This window comes from Chiloscyllium plagiosum, unplaced genomic scaffold (assembly GCF_037043375.1).
Source record: "Chiloscyllium plagiosum isolate Xiang-an unplaced genomic scaffold, Cpla_swu_hap1 HiC_scaffold_29, whole genome shotgun sequence".
Lineage (NCBI taxonomy): Eukaryota > Metazoa > Chordata > Chondrichthyes > Orectolobiformes > Hemiscylliidae > Chiloscyllium > Chiloscyllium plagiosum.
In genome coordinates, this window is record NW_028270167.1 from 12,366,235 (window position 1) to 12,388,494 (window position 22,260).

The following is a 22,260-nucleotide window of genomic DNA, read 5'->3' on the forward strand; positions in this document are numbered from 1 at the left end:
CTGTATTTTGTGCAGTACCTGAAAATGGTCTTCCAACTGAGGCCAGCAAGAGGCAATGTTCACGCCCGCTTCTCCTGGTCCTCAAAAAATCCTCACATCGATAAAAAAAAATACAACTAATGCTATGCTGTATTCCATTCACTTTGGCTGGTTTAACACTGCATGGCCCATGTGTGACTCCAGGCAGGTGGAGGATGGAGACTACAATTACCAGAGGGCAAGTGTGTGACAGCAAGTGAATTCGTAGGAGACAGCAAGTCTCAGACATTGCCAGTAATCCAGAGAGAGAGGGACACTTTCCAAAATCACAACCACTACCAGCTGGAAGAACAAGAGCAGCTGATGCATAGGAACACCACCACCCCCCTCGATAAATTCCCTTCCAGGTCTCACACCATTCTGACTTGGAAATATATCATTGCTTCTTCAGTGTAGCTGGGTCAAACTCCCAGATCCCTCTCCCTGCCAGCTGTGGGTGCACCTACAGCAGGTGGACTGCAGCGTTACAAAAAAGTATCACCTTCTCAAAGAGGAGGCTAGAGAAAGGTAACAAATGCTGGCCTAGCCAGCAATACACAAACTCTGTGAATGAATATAAAGTAAAACCTGATGACTGAAATACAGCTGTCATTTTTCTGTCTGTTAAATTCACTTTGTAAAGGCAGTCATTGGTTCCAAAATCTGGGCATTAGAAAATAGTAAAGGATTTAGACAGAGAGAATCTCAAGGATGCAGAGTAAACTCAAAACACGTGCTTCAGTTTCAAACATTCTTTAGAAATCATAACAAAAAGGCTGATAGCTGCTTCCAGCGATGACAGAATGATGGACTAACATCCATGATTCATGCCTGCAAACCATCTATCTTTTGTAAAAATTGCTCAACAATAGTTAGCCAAAGAATGCAGACTGTTGAAGGAAGGATTTGTTCAAAGTGTTTTGCAGACATCAGGTGATGTTAACAAAGGACAACTTACTAAATGCACATTAGTCAAAAGTTGAGAAATTCAGTACTTCTGCCAATGAGTTTCCACAGTGGCTTCCTTCAGTCTGTAAGAGGGGGTGGTGAGGCTAACGATGAAGAAATGGTCCTGGGGAGTATTTCTGACTGATACCATGTCCCTGTTGCCCACCTCGGAAATCAAACATCTAACTGTCAGCTGATCAGTCAGCTGATCTCAGTGGTGTTGCTTTTTGAAGGGAAAAGAAAGCATCAGGATTATTGAGGTGAATTATAGAGCTCTCATGCAGTGGTACTGTCACTGGACTAGACATTAAAGTCCCTGGGGTTGAAAAATGTGGTGCTGGAAAAACACAGCAGGTCAGGCAGCATCCGAGGAGCAGGAGAATCGACATTTCGGGCATAAGCCCTTCTTCAGCTTAAAGTCCCTGGCTAATGTTCTGGGGAGATAACTTTAAATCTCAGTATGGCAGATGGCGAGTTGTGAATTCAATAAATATCTAGAATTAAAAGCTCTTCTGACGGAGACCATGTAACAATTCTCAGAAAGGGTGGTGCTGGAAAAGCACAGCAGGTCAGGCAGCATTCAAGGAGCGTCGACTCTCCTGCTTCTCAGATGCTGCCTGACCTGTTGTGCTTTTCCAACATCACCCTTTTCGGCTCTGATTCTCCAGCATCTGCAGTCCTCACTTTCTCCACCATGTAACATTTGTCAATTGACATAACATCCCATCTGGTTCACTAATGTCCTTCAGGGAAGGAAATCTGCTGTCCTTACCTGGTCAGGCTTCCATGTGACTCCAGACCCACAGCAATGTGGCTGACTCTAAACTGATCATAGGGATGGGTAATAAATGCTGGCCTAGTCAGGGACTCCCACATCCCATGAACGAATAAATAAAGCATGAACACCAAATAATAAAGTTGATGGCACGTCTTAGAATAAGTTTACGAAGGATGGAACTTCCATTTCTATAGCACCTTACATGACCTCAGGACATTCCAAAGTGTTTTAAAACCAATGAAGTTGAAGTGCAGTTTCTATTGTAGAAAAAAATGACAACAGATTTTCAGTGAGGTCAGGACAAAGTGAGGACTGCAGACGCTGGAGAAGTCAGAGGGCTTATGCCCGAAATGCTGACTCTCCTGCTTCTTGGATGCTGCCTGCCCTGCTGTGTTTTTCCAGCGTCACTCTTTTCGACTCTTTTAGTGAAGTCAGTAAAATAAGCTTTTCTAAAATGCTGCTGAGAGAAAGGGATAAATAACAGGTAGGGCACTGGGACCTTTCACATTCACCTGACGGTACACATGGGGCATTGAGTTAATGTCTCATCTGAAAGACAGCAGCTTTGACAATGCAGCACATCCTCAGGATACTGGAATGTCAGTGTAGCTGCATTTTGGTTTACCTGAGCTGAAAGTCAGAGTTCGTCCAAAATAATACCCTAATTATGTGAAAAATATAACCCAGTTCTAAATAAAACGAACAATAAAACATTGCGTAAAACCATCTCAAGGTCAGAAACCAGAGTAATGTAAATAGACACAAAGCTAGCTACGAAGTAATGATGAAAGCGTGATTGAAAATCTTAATTGCTGAGGTTATTTTTAATGTCCAGAGAGTAACAGGGACCAGTCAGCTCAAGTGGAGTGCCAGAGGGTGGTGTTGAAGGCTTTGCCACTATTGGTAGGGCAAAGGGAGAGGAATATGTTAAAGTCAGTGGGCAGATGGATGTTGAAGGAGTTACTGAGGTCGGAAGAGGAGATAGGGTAAAGCAGATTTTGCATGGACTTGCTGGTCAGGCGCTAATGTTTGGAATAGTGCAGGGATGGAAGCAAGTGCAGCTTCTGATCTGTTGCTACTGTATGTGGTGGCAGTCTCGTCAATGTACAGCAAATGTGAATGAATCTGGCCTCAGGAGGTACTGAACATTATTCAAACAGCCGGCCAAGGAAAATCTGTTCAGGCACTGGAGCTGTTCCTCTCTGGAGGGTGAAAAGTCAGGGGAGAGGTCTGGAAATGGAGGTGAAATACAGGCAACTGGCATCTGCCTAAACAAAAGTACAGTGTGCAGATGTATATGTATCACACAGTTTGTTAACAGTCACAGGCATGCAGGTTTGAGTATTCAACAATAAAAGGGCAATTGCGTTTTGAACAAATGTGCAGTTTAAGAAGTAAATGCTGCAGACCAACAAGGAAAAGGCTAAAGAGGTCACACCAGCAAGGAAGTAGGGCAGGTTTCAAAGATCAAGGTTGGATCATAGAGATGGGTATAAACAGATTTAACCGGGATCATGGTGCTCAACTCCTTCCTGTACTAACTGGACGAGACAGGGCTGATGCAGGATGAGTGTTCCCATGCCCAGGGAGTCCAGAACCAGGGGCTACAGTCTAAGGGTATGAGTTAACCATTTTGGACTTAGTTGAGGAGAGATTCCTTTACCCAGAGTGGTGACCCTATGAAATTCACTTATACAGAAAGTAGCTGAGGTCAAAATATTAGGATAGAGCACTTGGGGCTAAAGGGATCAAAGGATATTGGGGGAAAATGCTGAGAGCAGGCAACTGAGTTGGATGATCAGGCATGATTATAATGCAAGGAGGAAGAGGCTCAAAGGGTTGAATGGCCTACTCCTGCTCCTACTTTCTAAGTTTCTACCCAGTAACGACAGAGATCCCTACTTACCATTCCAGGAAACTTCCAGCTTGTGGGGATGTAAGGGGATGAGCTTGGCCTCTTTCTCAAGAGGACTGGTGTAAGAGCTGAGGATTGGCACGGATTCCCAGATCTAGATTGGAAGACACACATACAGAGCTTTCACATATCCACTGATCTCCACCTATGTTCGCAGATTAATACACACCTGCTCATTCATTTGTTGGAATAACTTGAATCTTGCTCAAAAAAAACCACACATTTTGCTGAAACTTTTCATCTTGTAATCATCAGGACAAACACAAGAATGCAAAATTTCACACAGTTGTAATAACTTATACTAAAGGAGAAAATTTTTAAAAATTATTCAAAAGCATGCACTAAATATCACAGGTTCAGTAAAAATGTTAACAGTGTGATAAACACACACAGTTTCTCTCTCACACACTCACACACACACACTCACTAGGTTTGTGTACATTGCTATCAACTGCCTGTATTTCATCTTCACTTTCAGTCGTCCCCCTACCCTCCCAGAGATGTGGAGCTCCAGAGCTTGAGCAGATTTTCACACGCCAGCTCTTTATGATATGAGGCCATAGGTTCACTCTCATCTACTCTACATTGCTAAGCTTCCCATCATGTACAGAGGGAATAGATCAGAAAAGAGCCTGCAGGCATCAAATGACAGTTCACTCCATGGAACCACTCACAGATTTCTAACAGCATTGTTACTGCAAGTAAGCCTGGATTGCGTTAAGAAGATAACACAAGACAATCCTTTTTATTCACTGCAGGGATGAGGACATCATGAACACAGCACGGGGTGGAAATTGACATCACACCATCATACCCAAAAACAAATTGTGAAACTGAATGTGGGAATCTGAGCTGTCGTTCCACAAACAATTGTGCCCATGAAAGCTCATGAATTGATGCAAAAATCCAAGTGTTTCAGTAATTTCAGGCACATAGCTATTCAGGCTGCCAGTCTCACACTATTACTTGATTCTTAAAATCCTATTAATTGCCTTGGCAGACCTTTTAGTCCACCCGGTCCATGCCAACCATGATTCCAAATTAAACTAGTCTCATCTGCCTGTGCTTGGCCCACATCCCTCCAAACCTTTTCCCACAATGTGAATGTAACTGTACTTGCATCCATCACTCCCTCTGGAAGTTCATTCCACATGCAAACTGTTTTCTGTGTAAAAAACAACTGTCCCTCATGTCTTTTTAAATCTCTCTTCTCTTACCTTAAAAATATGCTCCCTAGTCTTGAAATACCCCACCCTAAGGAAAAGACACCTGCCATTCACCTGATCTATACCTCTCATGATTTTTAAAACCTCTATAAGAACACCTGTCAACCTCTTCCAATTACTCAGCTATTCCCTTTCCAGCTACATTCTATGAACAAAATAAATCAACAAATTATCTTTCTGATTTTTATAATTCCTTTTCACTTGCTTCCATTCCTTATAGTTTCTCGTATGTCATTGGGTGAATGGTGTCTCTTGGTTCTAGTTGGCCTGTCAGACTTGGTGATCTAGACCTTGTATATAGTTCAACCTAATTCTATGTAATAGGATAGTGAAGGTGCTTTTCATATAACAGGGGATTACTTAATGTTAGAAGTTATGACTTGCCTCCCATTATCAGCTGAGTGAGTGAATAGGTTAGCTTTCATGGTTAACATAAACCAATATAAACATTGGTCTAGCATTGATAGTAGTGTGTGCCATCTACAAGATGCACTGCAGAAATTCATTATGGTTTGTTATGCAGCACCTTCTAAACCCATGACCACTTCCATGTAGAAGGACAAGGGCTGCAGATACATAGGAACACCATCACCTGCAGTTTCCCTCCAAACCAGTCACCATCCTGACTGGGAAATAAATCGCCGTTCCTTCACTGTTGCCAGGTCAAAATCCTGGAATTCCTTCCCTAAGGGCATTATGGAACAACTCACAGCAGGTGGACTGCAGCGGTTCAAGAAGACAGCTCACCACCACCTTCTCAAGGGCAACTAGGGATGGGCAATAAATGCTGGTGGTGCAGTGTGAGCTCTGGGTTAAAGGAGTTAAATTATGAGAACATGGTGCACATCCTTGGTTTTGATTCCTTTGTGGTTAGAACATTTTGGGGTGATCCATTCAATGCATCCAAATCAATAAAAGAGCTCAAGCAACTAAATAGAGAAGATGGTGAAGGAATATAGAATATGGCAACAGACTCTTAAAGTCTGAAGGAAACTATTTTGGATTGAAACTAAGAAAACATTTTTTAACACAAAGGGTGGTGATGTGGAATCCTGACCCCCTCAAAAAGTTGCAGCTGTTCGTAATTGAGAATTCCAATTGTGTGGTTGATAGTATTCCATTAAATGAGGGCTTCAAAGAAGATGCAGCAACGTAGGGAGTAAATAGAGTTGAGCCAAGATCTAATCATTTGGTGGAACTGTCACAAAGGGGCTGAATGGTCTACTCCAGTTCTGAATGGGACAACATAGTACACAAAGGTCTTCCCAAATGAAGAAAGGTTATAACAAATGACAACACAAGGATAGGTGGTGGGTCCACTACTTTTCGTCACTTATATAAATGATTTGGATGTGAACATAGGAGGTACGGTTTGTAGGTTTGCAGATGACACCAAAATTTGGAGGTGCAGTGGACAGCGAAGAAGGTTCTTGATCAGAGGAGTGACAGATGAAGTTTAATTTAATTAAGTGTGAGGTGCTGCATTTTGAAGGGCAAATCAGGGAAGGACTTATACACTTAATGGTAAGGTCCTGGGGAGGGTTGCTAAACAAAGAAACTTTGCAGTGCAGGTTCATAGCTCCTTGAAAGTGGAGTCACAGGTAGATAGGATAGTGAAGAAGATATTTGGTATGCTTTCTTTTATTGGTTAGAGCATTGAGTACAGGAGTTGGGAGGTCATGATGCAGCTGTACAGGACATTGGTTAGGGCACTTCCCTCCTATAGGAAGGATTTTGTGAAACTTGAAAGGGTTCAGAAAAGATTAATAAGGATGTTGCCAGGGTTGGAGGGTTTGAGCTATTGGGAGAAACTGAATAGGCTGGGGCTATTTTCCCTGGAGTGTTGGAGGCTGAGGGGTAACCTTATACAGGTATAGAAAATCATGAGGGGCATGAATAGGGTAAATAGACAAGGTCTTTTCCCTGGGGTGGAGGAATCCAGAACTAGAGGGCATAGTTTAGGGTGAGAGGGGGACTCTCAGGTCTTGGTGTGAAGAGTCAGCTGCCAAATTGGTGGATGATAAACTGGGAGCTCTGGAACTGTGAAGAGTACAGTGCAAAAGGTATTGCCTTGTTTGTGGAGAAGGCAGGTAGGTGTCAGAGTGAAATTCAAGGCAGAAACATGATACTACATTTTGCTACAAAGAACAATGGGACACAATACAAAATATAGTTTCCTAAACCAGTGTGCAGAAACAGACAAGCAGCTTTGTGGATAATTGAGTAAAGGTGGAAAGGTCAGGGAATGATAATTTGTACAATTATCCCTGTACTCCTGCATTCGAGTAAACATGACAATAAAATCTAAATCTATATCAAGCAGTTAATAAAACATACAGTATCCTTGGCTTTATTAATCGGACCAAGGTGTACAAGAGCAAGGCGGTTATGCTGAACTGGTGTTAGACTATAGTTAGATCACTAGGTCAGCCGGAGTACTGTGTGCAGTTCTGGACACCACATTTAAGTCTGGGTGTAAACACATTGGAGAGCGTGCAGATGAGTTTCACAAGAATGGGTCTGGGGATGAGAGACTTCAGTTATGAGGAAAGAGTGGAGAAGTTGGAAAAGAGAAGGCTGAGACAGGATTTGACAGGAGCTGGGCAGAGTAGACGGGGGGGGGGGGGGGGGGGGGGGGGGGGGGTGACTTGTTCCAAAGACGAAAAGGATCGAGAATGGGAGGTCACAGATATGATCTAATTTGCAGGAGAAGCAAAAAGTGAGATGAGGAAAAACCTTATTCACACAGTGAGTACTGATAGTCTGAAATGCACTGCCTGAAAGTGGGGTGGAGACAGTTCAATTGAGGCATTCAAGGGAGGCATTTGGATGGTTATTTGGATAGAAACAATATTCAGGGTTATGTGTAATGGGCAGGAGAATGGCACTAAGTCACAATACTCATTTGGAGAGCTAGTACAGACAGGACAGACCGAACAGCCTCCTTCGGCACTGTTACAACTCTGTGATTCCATTTGGTGACAGTGTGGGGTGGTTTCTGATTGATTCAGTTGGGTGAACGGCCAATTTTAGTAATTGGTCCCGACAGCTCAAAGTTTTAACCCGTTCCAGCCTGGGAGGATTCAGGAGCTGCCTCTTTACTTGACCCATTGTGGAGGTCATGGTGCTAATGGGCAGAAAGTCAATACAAGTGATGCCACCCAGCACACATGAAGTATCCTGGAAGATAACTTGACGGAGGCTATTTTTTTGGACTCACACATTTCATCAGTTCAAGCCAACTGTTCGATAACAACAACGTTATGATGTCTTCCTTTAAAAAATAACATTGTTTTATTGATTTAGCAGCTCTTCATTGATTATGTTGTCAGGAAGCTGATCCTGAAACATTGCTGAGCACAGGAGAGTGCGGAAGCAAGATGGTCAGCAACGATAATGTCACTAAGTCTAGCATGTGCTCCGGTCAACCAGCAGCAAGGACCCCAGCTGACCTTCCCATTCTTCAAGCTTAATTAACACCATTAGATGGGCTTCATAATACCAAAATAATATCAGCATAACTATGTACCTTTGCAGCATTAACCATCCTCCAGGCATTCAGCAACCCAAAACCATGCTGGTGACTATGGCTGAACCCAGCACCATTCACTTTCCATCCAGCGATGCGGTCATCAAACTAAAGAGAAAAAACAGAATAAAGGTGACATTGTGATCAGTGAATTAAGAGTCATTTACCCCTCAGCAGTTCTTATTCTCCCCACACCCCTGTACAACATCAAATCCCATTTGCAGATGCTAGCCACAACTCAGTGGACAGCCTGCTTTACTCTGAATCTGAACTTATGCCTTCGAACCTCAACCACAGTACAGAGTCATAGAGTCATACCGCACAGAAACAAACCCTTCATCCAACCAGCCCATGCTGAACATAATCCCAAACAATTCCACCTGCCTGTTCCTGGCCCATACCCCTCCAAAGGGATGCGTATATAAGGTCTGGGCAATGGAAGACAGGTGAAGCTTTGGAAGAATATCAGGAATGTATGACCAATCTGAAATAAGGAATTAAGAGGGCTAAAAGGGTCATAAGATATCCTTAGCAAAGAGGGTTAAGGAAAATCCCAAAGCCTTTTATTCATATATAAAGAACACGGGAGGTAACTAGAGAAAGGGTTTGCCCACTCAAGAGCAAAGAAGGAAAGTTATGCGAGGAGTCAGAGAAAGTGGGTGAAATTCTTAATGAGTACCTTGCATTGGTATTCACTGAGGAGAGGGACATGGTGGATGTTGAGGTTAAGGATAGACCTTTGATTACTCTAGGTCAGGTTGGCATAAGGAGGGAGGAAATGTTGGGTATTCTAAAAGGCATTAAGGTGGACAAGTCCCTAGGTCTGGATGGGATCTATCCCAGGTTACTGAGAGAAGCGAAACAGGAAATAGCTGTGGCTTTAACAGATACCTTTGCAGCATCCTTGAACATTGGTGAGGTCCCGAAGGACTGGAGAATTGCTAATGTTGTCCTCTTGTTTGAGAAGGGTAGCAGGGATAATCCAGGTAATTACAGACCTGTCAGCCTGACGTCAGTGGTAGGGAAGCTGCTGGAGAAGATACTGAGGGATAGGATATATTCCCATTTGGAAGAAAATGGGCTTATCAATGATAGGCAACATGGCTTTTTGCAGGGTAGGTCATGTCTTACAAACCTAATATAATTCTTTGAGGAGGTGACAAAGTTGATTGATGAGGGAAGGGATGTAGATCTCACATACATGGACTTCAGTAAGGCGTTTGATAAGGTTCCACATGGTAGGCTGATGGAGAAGGTAAAGTTGCATGGGATCCAGGGTGTTCTAGCTAGATAGATAGAGAACTGGCTAGGCAACAGGAGACAGAGAGCAGTTGGAAGGGGGTTTCTCAAAATGGAGACCTGTGACCAGTGGAGTTCCACAGAGATCCATGCTGGGACCACCGTTGTTTGTGATATATATAAATGGTTTGGAGGAAGGTGTAGATTGCCTGATTAGAAAGTTTGCAGAAGACTCTATGATTGGTGGAATAGCAGATAGTAAAGGGCACTGTCACAGATTACAGCAGAATATAGATAGGTTGGAGAGTTGGGCAAAGAAATGGCAGATGGAGTTCAATCCGGGCAAATGTGAGGCGATGCAGTTTGGAAGATCCAATGCAAGAATGAACTACACAGTAAATGGAAAGATCCTGGGGAAAAGTTGACGTACAGAGAGATCTGGGTGTTCAGGTCCATTGTTCCCTGAAGGTGGCAACACCGGTCAGTAGAGTGGTCAAGAAGGCATATGGCAAGCTTTCCTTCATTGGATGGGGTATTGAGTACAAGAGTTGGCAGGTCATGTTACAGTTGTATAAGACTTTTGTTTGGGCACATTTGGAATACTGCATACAGTTCTGGTCACCACATTACCAAAAGGATGTGGATGCTTTGGAGACAGTGCAGAAGAGGCTCAACAGGATGTTGCTTGGTACGGAGGGCACTAGCTATGAAGAGAGGTTGAGTAGATTAGGATTATTTTCATTAGAAAGACCAAGATTGACAGGAGACCTGATTGAGGTCTATAAAATCATGACAGGGATAGACAGGGTGGATAGCAAGAAGCCTTTTCCCAGAGTAAGGGAACTCAATTACTAGGGGTCACAATTTCAAAGTGAGAGGGGAAACGTTTAGGGGAGATATGCATGGAAAATTCTTTATGTTGAGGTGCCTGGAATGTGTTGCCAGTGGAGGTGGTAGGAGTGGAAACGATAGCGTCATTTAAGATGATCTTGACAGATACATGTGTAGGCAGGGAGCGAAGGGATATGGACCCTTAGAAAATAGGGAGCAGGTTTGGATAGAGAATCTGGATCGGCGCAGGTTTGGAGGGCCGAAGAGCCTGTTCCTGCATTGTAACTTTCTTTGTTCTTTGTTCAACCCTTTCCTATTCATGTACTTATCCAAATGTCTTTTAAATATTGTAATTGTACCCACATCCACCACTTCCTCAGCAAGTTCATCCCACACGCGAAATACCCTCTGTGTAAAAAAATTTGTCTCTCATGTCTTTTTTGAATCTCTCTTCTCTCACCTTAAAAATGTGCCCCCTAGTCTTGAAATCCCCCATCCTAAGGAAAAGACAACAACCATTAACTTTATCAATACCCTTCATTATTGTATAAACTTTTATTAGGTTGCCTCTCAACCTCCTAAGCTCCAGTGAAAGAGGTCATAGCCCTTCTTTATAACTCAAACCCTCCACACACAGCAACATCCTGGAAAATCTCTTCTCAACCCCCTCCAGCTTAATAATATCCTTCCCATAACTGGGCAACCAGAACGGGACACAGTGTTGCAGAAGAGACCTCATAAGTGACTTGAATAACATCACGTCCCGACTCCTATACTTAAAGGACTGAGCAATGAAGGCTGCTAAATACCTTTTTTAACCACTCTCTATATGTGATGCAAACTTCAAAGAATTATGTTCTTGAACCCTTAGGTCTCTCTGTTCTACAACACTACCCAAGGTCCAGCCATTAATTGTATAAGCCCTACCCTTGTTGAAAAGCTGTCAGGAGCCAAGAGGCCATCCTCCTTTCCAGTTGAACTTATTAAAAACTGAACGCACTATTTCAACAGAAGAGCCAGGAAGTTCTGTGAGAGATCCTGGCCAATATTTTTCCAGGAGCAACGCCATTAAAACAGACACTTCACTCATCACTGTTTGAGTGAGCGCACTGCATTCAAACTGGAAAGTGGGATTAGCGTAGTCAGATCATTTCTGACTGGAGCTGACGAGATGGGCTCCTTCTGTGCTGAGACCATCCATGAGTCAAACAGGCTGGATTTTCTGACATTACAGCAGCAACCACAGGCAGTCTCTGGGTTGTCTAGGGGGGTCCTGAGATGATTTGTCTGCAAGTAGGAACACAATGCAGGACAGATAGAGCAGCCGTTCGTAAGTACAGGAAATGTTTGGAAGTCAGGTCTTCAAAATTGCACCCCTGTATGGGATCACTATTGTAAGTGTGAGCATTTGCAAATCAGGGACCCCCTGTACACCTGAATGATACTCTATTGGTTGTCAAATACTTTGGCACTTTCAGAGGTCGTGGACTGTACAATATAAATTCTTTAATTGTATTGAATTGTACTGAAACCAGACATGGCCAGTCAAATAAATAGGTTCAAATGTTTGAACTGACACATATTGAATTAATCTTGAAGTCATTTATTTTCTGTGTCGATGATAAAATCTAAAGGGGAAGTTATGTAACCATAGCCCAAGGCAATGGCGTTTCCTCAAATTATACTTCCTGCAACTTCCCCAAAAATCATGTTTCCTTTGGATTTTTCACTTTTAACTGCCAGTAAATCTTGTTTATTTGGACCTCCACAAGCATATGCAGGAACCAGAGCACTATTAGAAAATCGAATATCTCATTTGGAGGAGGTTAAATTCTGAGCGATGTTTCGAATCCAGCCAGGTAAAGAGGGAAAATAAGGACAAAATGAAAAACAAAGATGGATTTTGTGTGATGGCACTTGTTGTTGACTTTGAGAAAGGCCCAGTAATTCCTGTGGTATGGGCTTCCCCTTTCCCAAATTCAGATTGAATCTGGCAACACATCAAAGGGATGTCCAATCATGAAGAAGCAGTGATGTTATCAAGCAGGGTAAGCAGCCAATCACACTGAAGTAATCGCACAGACAGCAAACCAGCAAGCATAAAACGCTCAAACCATTCACTTTTAAGTTTTAAATTTACAGAGAACACAATTAATTGGGCCATACCTTTGGAATTTAAAGTAAAATATCATAAACTTTAAAAATAATTTTTAAAATATGTTGAAAAGGTAGGTGGAATTTCTGATCGCAGTGGAGAAATGTTATATTCAACAAATACGTCATTTTAAAAACAATTAGCCTAATAGGGACCATTGTCAGTTATCATAAAAACCCATCTGGTTCATTACAGTCCTTTAGGGAAGGAAATCTGTCATCCTTACCTGGGTCTGGCCTATATGTGACTCCAGACCCACAGCAATGTGGTTGACTCTTAACTTCCCTTTGGGCAATTAGGATTGGACAATAAATGCTGACCTAGCCAGTGATGCCCATATCCCATGAACAAATTAAAATAAAGAAATTAATCTTCTGAAGTTAGAGAGGTTGTTTAGCAGCACCTGTGAACTTAGTGCATTGTTATAAACCTAGTTAAGGCTCAGTTAACAATGTGTCGCATTTATCCAAGGATTCTTCAACATTACCAAGAGTATGACAGTTGAAGTCCTCAATGGTTCAATGGTTCCCCATTGTTTTCAGCCCAGCAGAGGTGGGAACATGAGGGTGGGTGGTAAGGGATTCTTGAATTGTGTTCAGTTCTGGTCAACACATTATTAGGAAGGATGTGGAAGCATTAGAGAGAGTGCAGACGAGATTTTACCAGGATGCTGCCCAGACTGGAGGGCATGTCTGATGAAGAAAGGCTGAGGGAGCTAGGGCTTTTCTCATTGGAGAGAAGAAGGATGAGCGGTGACTTGATACAGATGTACAAGATGTTGCGAGGCATAGATAGCCAGAGACATTTTCCCAGGGCAGAAATGGCTATCACAAAGGGGCATAATTTGAAGGTAATTGGAGGAAGGTTTAGGGGAGATGTCAGAGGTAGGTTTTTTACTCAGAGTGGTGGGTGCGTGGAATGCACTGCCTGTGGTGGTAGTAGAGTCAGATACATTAGGAACATTTAAGCAAATCTTGGATGGGCACATGGAATTCAATTGAATTTATTGTCACGTGTACTGAGGCACAGTGAAAAGCTTTGCCTTGTGAGCAATACAGGCAGATCAGAGTTAAGTAGCATAGATAGTAAATATTAGGTAAACAGCGGCAAAAACAAAATCACAGGTACAGGCAAATGTTAAGAGTTTGTGAGTCCATTCAGTATTCTAACAACAGTAGGGTAGAAACTGTTTCGAAACTGCCTGGTGCATGTGTTCAGACTTCTGTACCTTCTCCCCGATGGTAGAGGTTGTAGAAAAACATTGCTAGGGTGTGATAGATCTTTGAAAATGCTGGCGGCCTTTCCTTGACAGCGGGCCTGGTAGATGGATTCTGCAGATGGGGAGGTTGGTCTTTGTGATTATCCAGGCTCTCTGTAACCGTTTCCGATCTTGAATGGTACAGTTGCCATACCAGGTAGTGATATGTTCAGACAGAAAGCTCTCGATGGCGCCCCGATAAAAGTCGGCAAGGGTATTCGCCGTCATGCCAAATTTCCTCAGCTGCCTGAGGAAGAAGAGACATTGTTGGGCCTTTGTAACCAGTGAGTCCACGTGAAGAGTCCAAGAAAGCTTATTGTGGATGACCACTCCCAGGAGCTTGACACTCTCCATTCGTTCCACCTCTGTGCTGTTAATGTATAGGGGGGGCATGAGTAACATCCTGCCAAAAGTCAATAATGAGTTTCTTGGTTTTGCCGGCATTGAGAGCTCGGTTGTGCTCAGTGCACCATTTTTCCAGGTCTTCCACCTCCCGTCCGTAGTCTGTTTCGTTGCCATCTGAGATTTAACCAACTGTGGTGATGTCATCAGTGAACTTGTAAATGGCATTAGTCTGGTATTTGGTGACGCAGTCAAGAGTATACAGTGAGTACAGTAGGGGGCTGAGTAGGCACCACTGGGAGACTCCAGCGTTGAGTGTTAGTGAGGATGAAATATTATCCTCCACACACTTGCTGATAAAGTTAGTGCAATGAAGAGTATGTAGGTTAGTCTGATCTTACAGTAGGATAGAAGGCTGGCACAACATCGAGAGATGAAGGGCCTGTACTGTGCTGTACTGTTCAATGTTCTATGAATATCGTCAACTTAGGAGATGCAAAGAATCCCTGGGTTCCACACTAACCTGTGCACATGTGGACTCAGGATATTACTCTCAGTTTCAGATGAGTAATGAGCATGAATACTGACAGTTTCATCATCACTGCAGCCACAAAACCTTAGCTCTACATTTCGAAAAGGAGGAAGTCAGTCTTGTGATCCTGTCCTGTACAATCAAAATATGGGGTGAAGGGTACTAATAGGTATAGATTAAAAAATAAATAAATACAAGTTTCTGCCATGTCTTTTCATTAAATGCTTATTAAGAAGTCCATGCGTATCAAATACATACACCCATTGCCTTTACAGTCTCTGAATTCCCGAAATATCTGTTATATTGGAGAACAATCTGTCCATTACAAATCCAGGTTGACAGTCACTGTCAATGCCTGTACAACGGTGCTGTGGAACTGATTGTATAAAACAGGGTAAAACACACAGCAAGCAGATCCTCACAAATTATCTACATCATACTGTGAATTAGTTTCCGCTGGAGTGGGATGTGAACCCATAACCTTCTTGCTCAGAGTCCAAGGTGTTATTGCTTAGCCATAGATGACACCCAAGGAGCTTAGAAATTTCAGCTGCAGTCCCAGTTTAGATTAACTAATATAGCACAGGCTAACTTCTGATCGATGAGGTCCATTCACTGGTTGATCAAAGCTCTTTTTAATAGGGAAATACAGATAGATTTCAACCAAGTCTCAATAAGTGGGGAAACCAAAGCAGTGGTCAAGAGAGTGGATTATGGGACGACAGCTGGAAAATGGGAAGAGAATAGTTCTTTGTTTCTGACCAGCACAGACTTCATGGGCTGAAGGACCTCTTTCTGCACTGTAGACCTCTATGACTCCTGGCTAAGATGTACATACACACCCAAAGAAGGGAATGCGAAACTACCATCAATCAGTACCCACCACAACAGAACATGATATACTAGACCATGAGAAGCAGCAGTGAAGTAAGTAAGATGGGCAATGCTAAGCTCCCAGTGAGTATCATTCAAAGGTAAGACTATTTACAGAAGCTGAGCAGCGACTGGCAAGCCCGGGTGGGACTTAGCCCAGCACTGGTGAAAACGGGCCCAGCATGGGTGAGACGTACCCAGCATGGGCGGGAGTGTGCCCACATGGGAGAGAGAGCGTGCCTAGCGTGGGAAAGATCGTGCCCAGCGCGGGAGAGAGCATGCCTAGTGTGGGAGAGATCGTGCCCAGCGCGGGAGAGATCGTGCCCAGCGCGGGAGAGAGCGCGCCCAGTGCGGGAGAGAGCGCGCCCAGTGCGGGAGAGAGCGCGCCCAGTGCGGGAGAGAGTGCGCCCAGTGCGGGAGAGAGTGTGCCTAACGTGGGAAAGTGTGTGCCCAGTGTGGGAGAGAGCGTGCCCAGTATAGGAGAGAGTGTGTCCAGCGTGCGAGAGAGCGTGCCCAGTGCTGGAGAGAGCGTGCCTAGTGTGGGAGAGATCGTGCCCAGCGCGGGAGAGATCGTGCCCACATGGGAGAGAGTGTGCCCACATGGGAGAGAGTGTGTCCACATGGGAGAGAGTGTGCCCAGTGCAGGAGAGAGTATGTCCAGTGCGGGAGAGAGCGTGCCCAACGTGGGAGAGAGCGAGCCCAGCTGGGACAGAGTGTACCCAGTGTGGGAAAGTGTGTGTCCAGTGTGGGAGAGAGCATTCCCAGTGTGGAAGAGAGCATGCCCAGTGCGGGACAGAGCATGCCCAGTGCGGGACAGAGCGTGCCCAGTATGGGAGAGTGATGCCCAGTGCGGAGAGAGCATGTCCAGTGCGGGACAGAGTGTGCCCAATGTGGGAGAGTCTGTGTCCAGTGCAGGAGAGTGTTCCCTCGGGGAAAGCCTAGTGTGGAGTGTCTTCAGGCCCATGAATTAAGAAAGGACTGTCATGTTAAACATTTAACTTTATTTCTATTGTTCTACTTTTTACTACGAAGAACTAGTGTTCAATTTTTAAATTTATTTCTTTATTTTTCTGTTTTTGTACCGAGGTACCTTTGTACCTAAGTTGGCAGTGGGAATGTCGACCATTCACTGTGCTCCTATACTTGAATACACATGACAATAAAACCTAGCTCTAAAATCTAAACTCATCAATCCTAGTGAGTGATCAGTACATTTGCAGCTAAGAAACGGGCAACATAACAGAGAAGATTGGAGAGTGACCTGATGGAGATCTTTAACACTATGGAATGGTTTGGTAGAGAGATGCTGCTTTGTTGCAAGGTTGTCAGAACAAAGGGAGAAAAATATGCAACAGTTACTAATAAATCATTCAGGGGAACCATCTTTGCCCAGAGGATGATGGAAATGTGGTTTGTAGTTGAGGTGGGTGGTATTCAATTATTTAGGGTGAAGCTAGATAAGCACAGGAAGGTAAAAGGAATGTCAGGATAAATTGACTTAATGGAGTCAAATACTAGGTTGTGACTTAAGAACACCAGGACGGAACTAATGGGTTAGATAGTAAAGGACAATATGTAAAGATGGCAGTTTGTTCAGTTTTGCTGGGTTCTTACCCGTGTCGATGTGAAGACAATGATGTGTTGAACATCCCTCCACGTCAGGCACGGACGAACCTGAAGCATCAGTGCAATCATTCCCGCAGCAAGTGGTGCAGCAGCTGAGGTTCCCGTGTGACCCTCGGTACAGCCAGTGCCCTCTTGCATATCCCAGTCAGAGGTCACCTGAATAGTTAGAGCATTAAACACAGGGTGGGACAGATTAATTAGCATTGCGTTTGAGAAAGACCTGTGTCAACAACAATAATCAATTCTGGACAATATTCATACCTCTTTCAACTTTAAAAAGCATGTCACCTAGTAATTATAGTGTACCTCAAACAGTCAACATTCTCCCCTCAAACAGTATAAACGTTGTTTGCCATGTACTTTGACATTTCTTTAGAATTTGTCATGATGAGTGCAAGCTGAAATGTGTCTATTTTCTCATGAACACTCAAATTATCATCTTAATGAATGTGTAATATAAGTGAATGCATCTAATTAAATAAGTTGAAAATTTTACTTTTTTTAAATGTGATTTATTATTGTCACACATACCTAGGTACAGTAAAACGTTTTGTTTTACGTGCAGTACAGGCAGATCATACCATACGAAGTGCATTAGGGTAATAGAAATTAGAGAGCGAGGAATACAATGTTACTGCTGCAGAGAAGGTGCACAAAGAGTGAAATCAACATTAAATTTAAAATGTGAGAGAAGTCTGGTAACAGTGGGAAGAAGCTGTCAATAATGCAAGTATTATCTAGTTGTTACATTGCTGTTTATCACTGCGTTTGCTAAGTGCAAATTGGGCGTTGTATTTCGTATATAATATAATGGCGACTCAGGGAGTTCAGTGTTGGGTGGGGGGACGGGAGAGTAGACCCTAACCACAGTCAGATAGCAAACATCCTTTTATTGATTGGTGGACCAAGTTTGAATGGCGAACTGACTTAATCCTGCTCCTATGTCCTCTGCTCACATATACTTCACTGGCTGAAAAGTGCTTGTGACAGTGGCTGAGGAAAAGCACTTTCGCTTTGATTCGTTTTACTCATCATTTTAGTATCTTTGTTGTGCTAGGTGTGACATCCACTCTCAAGGAGTCGTCCGAATCACTGAATTCACTAATTACGCATTTGAAAATTTATATTGGCTCACCAGCAAAAAGGAATTGCATTCTAACTTCATGTTCTTCTTTCTTTACGACTTGTCCCTGAGGTCTCAACTTTTGACGGCCATCAACAGCCCACACCCCAGGTCAAAAATACACAAACTGTTGGCGTTTCAACAAGTATAGGATATTATTCAATTGGAAATGGTTCCGAAAAGAGTTACCAGGATGTTGCCGGGACTGGAGGGTCTGAGTTATAGGGAGAGGCTGGGAATATTATCCACTGGAATGTAGGACATTGAAGCTTATAGAGGTTTATAAAATCATGAGGGGGCATAGATAAGGTGAATTGCTGGTGTCTTATCCACAGGGTGAGTGATTTCAAGACTAAGGGGCATATTTCTAAGATGAGAGGAGAAAAGATATGAGGGGCAACTTTTCTACACAGAGTGGTTCATATGCAGAATGCATGTCCAGAGGAAGTGGTGGATGTGGGTACACTTACAATGTTTAAAAGACATTGGATAAATATATGAACAAGAAATGTTTGAAGGGATATGGACTGAGTGCAGGCAGGTGGGACTGGTTTAGTTTGAGATTATGGTCGGCATTGACTGGTTGGATCAAAGGGTTGCCCAGCTGTACGACTCGAAGTAACCATGGTATTGAAACATGTAATGTTGAAAAGGCAAGAATTATTAAATGGTGAGAAGTCAGAAAAAAAATTATAGTTGAAAAGGAAGACTCCATGTTCTGTGTTTAATGTTAAAATAATAATTATTACTGTCTGGTTGTCATTCATTTCCTTCTTTTCAACCCTCCTCCCTCATCTCCATATAAAGTAATTAAAAATCCTTTGACAAATTGCCTACAGACTACCACAATTATAAATTTATGCTGATTACAATTCATCTCTTGAATGGGATAACTTGTTTCAACTGTATATGATGAACTATTGAACAATTGCGTGCTTGTTTTGAGGTCAAAGGGAGAGGAGTGTGTTAACTCCAAGAGGAATCTCTGTTTGCCAGTTTTTCCAGAGCTATGGAAGTGAATGTGCAAGTCATCTGGGTTCAACCATACCTGTAAAAATTGGGTTACAAGTTATTACAAGTTCAGTGTTCAGTGTTATTAAGGAAGTAAGCAAAACTCATTGTGTCTTATTTAACAAAGACTAGCAAAGCCTGTGGCACTTCCAGTGAGCGTGTGACAGCAAAAAGGCCAAAGTCATATTAATGTAGAAGAAGACCATTCAGCCACCTGACTATATGCTGGCTCCCTTTCCAGTTTACTCACTCCACCCTCCACCACAGTGTTCTACAAATGTAGTTACCTCAGCAGCCTGTCTAATTTCCTTTCAAATACTGACCATGTCTGCTTCCAGCATCTGTGGCACTTGTGGGTAGAAGAATGTTGCCACATTCCTCTTCCCTTGATTGGGCTTAAGGTACTATTTTATTTGCGGTGGGCAAAGAATCAGTTGAGTCTTCATGAGAAGGGGCCCCTGACTTTAAAAAGATGTAATTCATTGCACGATAGTAATGAGGTATAAGTGCCATGAGTAAGATAGACATTGTTATTATGACTGTGAGGTGGGGATGGGGGAATTCTTGTTGTGCAGTGTTAGTGTTCCTAACACTAGGAAGGTTCCTAACACTTCCTAACTAGGAAGTCCAGGTTCAAGCCCCTGAATGACATTATCAGATCAGGTACAGTGCTGATTTTTCATTTACCCTTTCAGAACCATTACCATATACGATACCACTGTCATGGGCAGCCAGTTCCAGGTTATTACCTCTCTGTGTAAAAAAATTGTCTCCCTCACATTCTCACTCTGCAAAAACCTAAATCTGTCTCCTGTAAGTCTCAGACCAGCAGCTAATCAGAACAGCCTTACTTTCAATCTTAGCTGACTTGGTACTGTGTGTGAAGTTGTCACATGCTGTACTGGAAGGAAGGTTCTTGGTGTCAGCTGAGGAAATTCTGGCACAGGATAAAAATACAGTGCAGCAAAGTCTCGGTTGTGTAGTGCAGCACAGGTCAGTGTTATTAGACGTTACTTTATCTTCGCATCAAGAACATTTTGGACGAAATTGACTTTTGGGGACTTCCCATGCAATGACCAATTTGGAAAACATGATTACTTTGTTGACCCAAAGTTCAGCTGAACTACCCCAAATGGAGCTGGGCCAAGGTTGTTACAGACCAGACCAGGCCCCCTCAATATATTTTACCAAGGTAGCCTAGACCATAACTTTTTCTTATTGTAAAGGTAGATGGGAAGTGCCATGTCCCAGAGTCAAACAACTCAACAGTAAGCAAAACACAAATTTATTTAAACACTAAACAAATGAAAGAAGAATTCAGAATAACCTAACTATTGGAAAACTTAACCAAATAACTGATACAGGACCTATTAACAATTAATTGTTCCAATATAGTACCAACCAACTCCCATTCCTAGATGTGATGGTACAGAGAACACCTAACGGAGAATTCACCACAAAGGTATACAGGAAAGCCACACACACAGACCAAGTCCTGAACTACGAAAGCAACCACCCCAACACACACAAAAAAAGTTGCATCAAGTCACTATTCAAAAGGGCCACAACACACTGCAGTACACCAGAACTGCAAAAAGAGGAAGAAGAACACCTATACAATGTATTCGCCAAAAACGGATACCCACGCAATTTCATCAACAGATGCCTAAGGGAACGAGGACGTGCCGCAACCCAAACGACTAGCTACACGACCATACATCAAGAGCATTTCCGAACTGACAGCCAGACTATTGCGACCACTAGGACTCATAACAGCACACAAACCAACAGCCACACTCAGACAACAACTCACCCGAACGAAGGACCCGATACCCAGCATGAGCAAAACCAATATAGTGTACAAAATCCCATGCAAGGACTGCACAAAACACTATATAGGACAAACAGGAAGACAGCTAACGATCCGCATCCATGAACACCAACTAGCCACGAAACGACACGACCAGCTATCCTTAGTAGCCGCACACGCAGATGACAAGCAACATGAATTCGACTGGGACAACACTACTATTATAGGACAAGCCAAACAGAGAACAGCTAGGGAATTCCTAGAGGCATGGCACTCATCCACAGATTCAATCAATAAGCACATTGACCTGGACCCAATATACCGACTACTGCAATGGACAGCTGGAACTGACAACCGGAAGCGGCAGATTCAAACCACTACAAATGCTGGAGGAAAGATCATAGAAGCGCTTCACAGGAGGCTCCCAAGCACTAAGGATGTCACCTAGACAGGGAACGAAACGTCTGCAACACAAATTCCCAGCTCGGCGAACAAAACCACAACATAGTAGCATCCCATAAACACACCCCTTGGCAAAAAGGCAAATTCAGACACTGATTCTCACATGCAGTTCTCCAATTCAGCAGAAAGAAACATCAAGAATAAAATTCAGGGTAAGTATCAGTTGGGAGATATTCACTGAAGCTTCCAATGCTTTTGAAACCCCAAAGCCTTCTGCTCAAAATTAAACCTAAAAATGAAAAAAAACCTAAAAGGCTTGTTCTGTGAGAGTTAGCTACACCCAGGCTGCTTCCATTGTTCCAACTTTACTAAAACCCCATGGCCTCACAAATTATTTACTTTCTTAGAGTCGGCTCTCCACCTCTGCCTTACAATCTCTCTTTAAAACAAAACAGGACAAAACAACCTCTTAAAGTGACAGCATCATCACAAGGTTCAGTCTTTGGCTCAATGTTTTTATGCAAAAGGTTTTTTTTTCCTCCCGCTGGTGCAAATGTTGAGCTAATACCTTCCACGGGTCTCCCTTAAGAAACCCACCATTGGCAATGATAAATTTGTCTCTTCACCCACCTCTAAACCTCTCC

The 22,260-nt window shown here is 43.1% G+C and overlaps 1 protein-coding gene across 1 annotated transcript in view; it reads right to left on the bottom strand.

Annotated features, from left to right (window-relative positions):
* pcsk7 (proprotein convertase subtilisin/kexin type 7) overlaps positions 1 to 22,260 on the bottom strand; it is a 225,747-nt gene that overhangs the window by 60,380 nt on the left and 143,107 nt on the right. Inside the window, exons 9-11 of the mRNA XM_043676630.2 lie at positions 17,259 to 17,426; positions 8,415 to 8,522; positions 3,651 to 3,753 (exon numbers count right to left, since the gene is read on the bottom strand). Of these exons, the coding sequence (XP_043532565.2) occupies positions 3,651 to 3,753; positions 8,415 to 8,522; positions 17,259 to 17,426 (379 nt within the window). The remainder of the gene's footprint in view (positions 1 to 3,650; positions 3,754 to 8,414; positions 8,523 to 17,258; positions 17,427 to 22,260) is intronic.